This window comes from Sphaeroforma arctica (assembly GCF_001186125.1).
Source record: "Sphaeroforma arctica JP610 unplaced genomic scaffold supercont1.1443, whole genome shotgun sequence".
NCBI classification, from domain to species: Eukaryota; class Ichthyosporea; order Ichthyophonida; genus Sphaeroforma; species Sphaeroforma arctica.
In genome coordinates this window covers 402-7,850 of record NW_014039115.1, presented here as the reverse complement: position 1 = coordinate 7,850, position 7,449 = coordinate 402, and the positions used below count along the sequence as shown (strand labels likewise).

The window sequence follows — 7,449 nt, the reverse complement described above, 5'->3', positions numbered from 1 at the left end:
TATACATGCATACATACACAAAGGCATGCTTACACACATACATACATACATACATACATACATACATACATACATATACATATATACATATATATATACACATATATACATATATACATATATATACATATATACATATATAAATATTCACATATATGCATATATGCATGTCTACATATATACATATATACATATCTACATATATACATGTAATATACATTGATACATTTATGCATATATATATATATGTATGTGTGTGTGTGTGTGCGTGTGTGTGTGTATGTGTGTGTGTGTCTGTCTGTCTGTGTGTCTGTGTCTGTATCTGTGTGCGTCTGCGTGTCTGTGTCTGTGTGTGTCTGTGTGTGTGTATACATATTCATACACGTACGCATACCCATACATATTCATATTTACATTTCCATACGTTTATCATGTGGATATTATATATATACACGTTGCATGTACTTCCAGTTTTGTTTTAAACTACTTCTAAATCCTTCTAGGGCAATTGAAAACCTGTGGACGAGTCATATGATTTGTAAACGCGAGTTATAGAACAAGCGTTCGTATCCGAGTATGACTCCAATTAAAATACTTTACATATATACATGCACATACATATACACATACATAAATACATACATACATGAATACATACACATATACATTACATATATATATATATACGTATATGTATATGTATATAGTATACTCACATACCCATATATACATATACACGAACAAATATGTATATATATATATATAGATGTATATATATAATCATGTATACATATATCCATAAATATATATATACATGCAAACGTCAACCCCTTCAATGAAAGACAATACAAAACCTCCAATTATAGTATTGGTTTGTTGAACAAAATCGTTTTATTATCGTAAACAAAATCGTTCCTAAGACCCGTGCTTTGTTCCAGACTGAACTATTTCCACAGGATAACTAAAATGGTTGTCTCTCATCATACCCTTACATAGGGCAAGTATTTAATATTTACAGTTGACGGAATGAGTGAAGGAGGGCCCACTTTAGAATTGGAAGTTGGATAAGTCGTTAACGAGTGATGACTGGATCTGCTCCTTCTTCTTCTCATCTTGTTTCTGTTGGTTCAAGAGAATAACTAAATTAGTATCTACAGATTGAACATCGCATCATGAAGCGAACTTGAATGAAGAATAAAAAACGAATTCGAAATCAGTCCACAAACAATTAATTAAAACAAGTTCACAAAGAATTATACATACCGAGAACTTCTCAGCTTCGCTAATCATGCGCTCTATATCAGTGGCATTAAGACGTCCGGCGTTGTTCTTGATAACGATGTTAGCGGTCTTTCCAGAGTTACGATCCTTGGCAGTAACGTTCATGATACCGTTAGCGTCAATGTTGAAGATTACCTCCAACTCCGGTGTTCCTGCGGGCTGAGGAGCAATTCCACCAAGAGTGAATTGACCAAGCAAGTTGTTGTCCTTTGTGAGTGTTCGCTCTCCTTCATATACGGGGAACTCAACTGTGGTCTGGTTGTTCTCCGTTGTGGTGAACACACTTGTCTTGATGGTGGGTACGGTGCTGTTGCGGGGAACAACAACTGACATAAGACCTCCCTGGGTCTCAATACCAAGAGATAGTGGTGTGACATCAAGTAGAAGCAAATCTTGTGTGGCAGCTGATGACATGCCGGTAAGCACGGCAGCCTGAACGGCGGCACCGTAAGCAACAGCCTCGTCGGGGTTGATGGACTTGCACAGGGCCTTTCCGTCAAAGAAGTCCTGAAGCAGAGACTGAATCTTGGGTACTCTAGTGGAACCACCAACAAGTACAACATCCTCCACAGCGATCTTCTCGATCTTGGCATCCTTAAGAACCTGCTCGACAGGCTTCAAGCAACCTACGAAAAGGTCGTTACAAAGCTCCTCGAACTTAGCGCGAGTGATCTTGGTCTGTAAACGTAAATTTAAAATAATATGTACGCGTCGGGTTAGTAAACTGAAGATGCGAAGCATTTGAGTAAACACTTGCACGGTAATAATGTATCGAACACTTTGAGATAATGTCAGCTATAAACCCAGCTGAAACGTCAAAAAAGCATTCGAAATTGCTGTTGTCCTCTTCCGACAGAATACATCTATGATACATAAGAAAAATTCCTGTAATAGAGGACACAATCACTATACAAAACAAAGTGAATTCCCTACTGACTATAAAATATACAATGACTGCATGTGGCATATGATTTTACGCAACAATAACACTTACGCTGAAGTCAATTCCATCATCAAGAGCATCGACCTCGATTAGGGTCTGGGTCATGGATGATAGAGTTCTCTTTGCGCGCTCGCAAGCGGAACGCAGACGACGAAGTGCACGTGCGTTATCACCTAGATCCTTTCCATGCTTTCGCTTGAAAAGCTCCTTGCAGTGGTTAACCAGACGGTCATCGAAATCCTCACCACCCAAGTGGGTATCTCCAGCAGTGGCCTTGACAGTGAACACACCACCATCAATGGTTAGTAGAGACACATCGAAGGTACCACCTCCAAGATCGAAGATAAGCACGGTGCGCTCACCCTTCTGCTCATTCTTGTTATCAAGACCGTAGGCAACAGCAGCGGCGGTAGGCTCGTTGATGATACGAAGAACCTCTAGACCAGCGATGGCACCTGCGTCCTTGGTAGCCTGACGCTGAGAATCGTTGAAATATGCGGGTACAGTGATGACAGCCTTGCTAACCTTCTTGCCAAGGTAAGACTCGGCAGTCTCCTTCATAGAGGTAAGCACGGCAGCGGAGATCTCCTCGGGCTGGAAGGTCTTCTTCTCGCCCTTGTATTGAACCTCGATGGCACACTTAGTGTCCTTCTCCACAACAGTGAATGGGAAATGCTCAAGATCCTTCTTTACCGAAGGGTCATCGAATCGGCGTCCAATAAGACGCTTGGCGTCGAATACTGTGTTGTGGGGGTTCATGGCACCCTGACCCTTCGCGGAGTCACCAATGATGCGCTCCTCATCAGTGAAGGCAACAAATGATGGGGTAGTTCGGTTTCCCTGGTCGTTGGCAATAATTTCAACCTTGTCATTTTGCCACACGGCCACACATGAGTATGTGGTACTGTATTTCGAAGAAGAATATAAATACACCGATGAGTTTCAAATAAGATGCATCTTGAATTTGTGCATCTTGAACCTGACACCAAACACGCATGCATCAAACGACATTCATAAATAAAAACGAGAAGAGAGCTTCTAAGTATAGAACGAATAGCGTGCACATCGAAGCATGCGCATATCACCGCTGTGATACAAAGGTTCGTATTACTTACCCGAGATCGATTCCAATGGCAATTTCAGAGTCAGTCATTATGTATGTTGGTGTGTGTGACTCAGGTGGGGATATGATAGATGACAAGTGTGTCACGAGGTCATATAAGGTTTTACAAAAAAATTGGCCGCTTCGTTTGTATTCCACATGATGTTTTGCAGACGCGAATCAGGGAAAATTAAAAAATACATACCCAACGAAAATCAAACCGGGTCTGGCACTTGGCAGTCTGACTACCGCCTACCGGCCTGTCACACACACATACCATGAGATTCCCATCCAGAGACCAGAGCCTCACAGACTCAGAGGTAAATAGCACATGTGTTTGTTTTGATATATTAATTTATCTCTTCACTCCAAAACCCCCGAAACTCGAATAAACGTCACTATGGTTTTATTCCTTTAGGGTCATGGCGTGTCCTTGTAAAATTGTATTTTTAATCTCGGGAGCAGTCCTGAAGCCATTTTGCGGAACCAGGTTTTCGTGATCATTGGTTTTTAACTGAAATGTTAATGGCTTGACTAATTTAAAACTAATAGTATGATAGTTTAATACTTCGTAAAAATTAGTCCATAAGAGCTTGTATGGATCTCCTGATTCCTTGTGTTCGATACATACTTCAACAAATATTGTCGTATGTGGTTACAAATTGGTTGTAGCTGTGACTCAAAGGTCTCACAAATAGAGAAGGCTGTGGATACATTCATACATATATATTTATTTATAGTGATACGTGGTTGTACACGTACAAATATATATATTTATACATAGACACATGGACATACATACATATATATATATGGGTGTGTGTGTACGTTTACAGGAGTAGTAGTATCCACATATTTATATATATATTATATATATATATATATATATATATATATGCATTGACGTACTTTGTATCACTGTGTGTAGATGTATATATATGTGTGTTTATGTTAGTGTGTATTTTTATTTACATGCACATGTATGTTAATATAGAGGAATTTTTATATATGCGTCCATTAAAAAACATGTATATGTATTTAGTGTATGTATATAATACTTGTATACATGATATTATATGTGTGTGTGTGTTTGTGTGTGTATTTCTATATACATGCATACGTATTTAGTATATATTTATAATACTTGTATACGTGATATTCATGTGTACAGTATGTATAAATAACTATACACATGTTTGTTATTGTGTATACGTGTATTCATAAACATATTTATACATAGCCAAGTACAACGATCCTTATTGCTTGTGTGTGAAATACATATACACATATCCCTTTCACCTGTAAATATATTTCTATGTGCTTTAATTCAGTCATATTGGTGCTTATACAGCTAGATCTGGAATGAATACCTTTGTCCACTGTTGTATATATTGCTACACCAATATTCTTGTCGGGTCGCAATCAAATTATAAAAGAATAAAACTAGCTAATTTCCGTCTACGGTCAGTACTCGCCTACCATCTTATGTAAAACTGGAATACTCGTGTTCGTCGCGTCATCTCACGGGCTACCGAATTGTATGCGGGCCGGCCCCGCATTCTGCTGTTTATAACAAATGCGCTTGTACTCTCTGCAAAGTGTTGGTTTTACATTTCAAACTTGCAATTGGCTTGAGTCTGTGCAGTAGTCGCAAATTTGTGATAGATTGAATGTTTGGCGCTAGTACTTGCGTCTTGATTGCTGTTTATTGCAAATATCTGTCGCGGACAATGTTGGAGTAGATATAAATCTAATATTGAGTTGGAAATGCACACTGCATCGAATTAACTACTGCTCGTGACGCAAAAAAAAAAATATCGTGTTATGTTCGTACTCTACTTTTGATTGCCTTGCTGAACGTGTGCACACCGTCCTCTATGAGTACATGGTCTATGACAATATGTGACATTTTTCATCTCATCTCGACTGCCCTCGTCAGAAATTCAATTGAACATGGGCACTATAGCATATATTTGGCAGGACATGCTACGATAATGGGACCGTATCTCAGTTGATAGTGATACTTCAGCAATGCAAAATGCACCGCGCACATATATATCTTTTCAATTTCGGTAACTAGGGTTCCTTCCATAGCTCAATATTTTTCGTGGTCTTTGCATATAACAATTCTTTTGAATAGAGCATAGTAATAGGCTGAAATTGAAATTCCTATCGACCTCTCTAAGTTGAAGTAATATTCGTATAGACTTTATTCTCGGAAAACTATGTTCCTAGTATGTTTACAAAACATCTACCGGTGCCTAGGAAAAGTGTAATGTGCATCAACAGCTCAGCACTCCGGCTTCTGATCTGGCTCTGGATCCTCGCTGTCGATGAACATATCCCAGGCTTTGGGCTGATATGTCTTTTGGATCCATGTCTTATCATCGTCATTTAACGAGCAGTACACCTCGTCATACATCGACGGAGAGAACCCCCCTTCGAATGTGTAAGCTTTTGGACCATTGTCTTCCCACTCCTTCTGTCCTAAAATTTTGTCGTATTTAGACAGGAAATTGCAAAGCCCACAAACTCGGAATTGTAAGATATTGCGATCGTCAGTGTACGCTTCGTTATCCTCGAAATATGCCTCTTCGCTAATTGTAAGGACGCCAATGATACCCCAATCTGCAGCTACCACCCCTCCGAACGCCTTAGCTTTGTTCTTGATGAAAGACCCACTTATGTGTATACCACCATCCTTGTACAACCTATTCACAGCATATACTCCGCCTTTACCTTCCGACTCGTTCTCCGTGAAAGTACCGCTGACCTCAACATCGGGCGACATAATCATCAATGACCTGATCGCACCGCCTCTTGCTCCATAGCCTCTATCGACTGCCTTATTCTTATGATAGTAACCATTGAACTTCACAGAGGCTGAATTGTAGATAACACGAACCTCTGCTGCTGGGGCCTCGCATGCCTCATTCTCGATGAATCTAGCGTCGGGTGTAAATTCGACAACTCCATACACCCATAGTAAGTATACGGCCGCACCCTCGGCATGAACTCCTTCCGCTACGTTCTTCTCCCACAAGCCTCCAATCGTGAGTCGTGAGTGTTCAGGAACGGTTGCGATATATAGAGTACCACCAGTCTCCCTTTTCTCGGTGACGTGGTTTTTGATGAATTGGCTGTTCTTTATCGTTACCTCGCCAGATTGCCCCAAGTACAACACGCTACCATTGATTTCATTATGAAATGCTTCAAATTTCATATCTTCAATATGCAAATTACGGACGTAGTCCCAGTTGTCTGATCGCACCGCAGATGACATCAAACCGGCTACGGTCGGTTGCATATCGAAGTTGTACAACGAAAGCGATTGGTAAGGTTCAGTATCTATGGTTGAATTCAAGTGAAATGCTGATGTGGCTACTTCGTCTAGTGAGACCGATACCCATGCTCTCTCCCTATCGCACTCAACACCTACAATAGACAGCGAAATGTGCAAGAATATCGGATTGAAAACGGCCTGCAACCCTCCGATATAGATTATATCACCCGACTCTGCCTTTTTGATTGCCGTTGTCATAGACGAATAGCACTCGTTATTCAAAAGAGTTTTGCCTGAACACTCACAAAGCTGGATCTGTGTCGCGAGAGAAACTTGAGATGTGTCACTCAGAGACAGATCTTGGTTCAGCTGTATTCTAAGCGTCGCGTCCTGTTCATCATCACTGCTATAGTCCGGTGTAGGATTTGCTGAGACTTGTTGTGGTATGAGAAAGCTAGCACACGCTAACGTGGTTGAGATGACAAAGGAAATTGGTGTCATTATTATCCTGAGTGTATGCGCAGAAAATGATACACCCTATGGATATTTATACAACAAATCGAGGAACTTCCCCATCTTGACCAGAACAACCGGCAAGAGTTCATAATCATCAAACACATGATCGATCATGGTTCTAGTTAGCAGCTTTGTTAATACATTTCACAGATACCCAAACTATTCTATTTGTAGTAGCTATGGAATAATTGTTTTGTACTCGCGCGTAAAATTACAACCACTAAAGTACACTGTAGTGTGGTGATGCGTGGTGATCACAATCCGATAAAAAGCATTGTAAAAAGGATCTATTTATAAACGAATTTATATTTTTTTTATGAAAAC

General features: G+C 40.0%; 2 protein-coding genes across 2 annotated transcripts; both read right to left on the bottom strand.

Annotated features, from left to right (window-relative positions):
* Window positions 1-812: 812 nt before the first annotated feature.
* On the bottom strand, window positions 813-3,427 carry SARC_10922 (heat shock protein HSS1). Its single transcript, XM_014295013.1, has 4 exons — window positions 3,340-3,427; window positions 2,276-3,128; window positions 1,264-1,959; window positions 813-1,119 (listed from the first exon to the last, which is right to left on the bottom strand). The coding sequence occupies exons 1-4, from the start codon at window positions 3,375-3,377 to the stop codon at window positions 1,048-1,050; spliced, it is 1,659 nt and encodes a 552-aa protein (XP_014150488.1). The 5' UTR covers window positions 3,378-3,427; the 3' UTR covers window positions 813-1,047.
* Window positions 3,428-5,517: 2,090 nt separating this feature from the next.
* SARC_10921 (hypothetical protein) lies at window positions 5,518-7,248 on the bottom strand. The gene has a single exon (XM_014295012.1). It carries the CDS (start codon window positions 7,108-7,110, stop codon window positions 5,617-5,619), a length of 1,494 nt encoding a protein of 497 aa, XP_014150487.1. The 5' UTR covers window positions 7,111-7,248; the 3' UTR covers window positions 5,518-5,616.
* Window positions 7,249-7,449: the final 201 nt, after the last annotated feature.

Excerpts from the sequence above, each read along its gene's own strand:
- SARC_10922 (XM_014295013.1), bottom strand. The coding sequence starts at position 3,377 with ATGACTGACTCTGAAATTGCCATTGGAATCGATCTCGG. Across the intron at positions 1,960-2,275 it reads ATGATGGAATTGACTTCAGC|ACCAAGATCACTCGCGCTAA; the intron begins GTAAGTGTTATT and ends TTACGTTTACAG. Across the intron at positions 1,120-1,263 it reads GCGAAGCTGAGAAGTTCTCG|AAACAAGATGAGAAGAAGAA; the intron begins GTATGTATAATT and ends TTGAACCAACAG.
- SARC_10921 (XM_014295012.1), bottom strand. The coding sequence starts at position 7,110 with ATGACACCAATTTCCTTTGTCATCTCAACCACGTTAGCGTGTGCTAGC.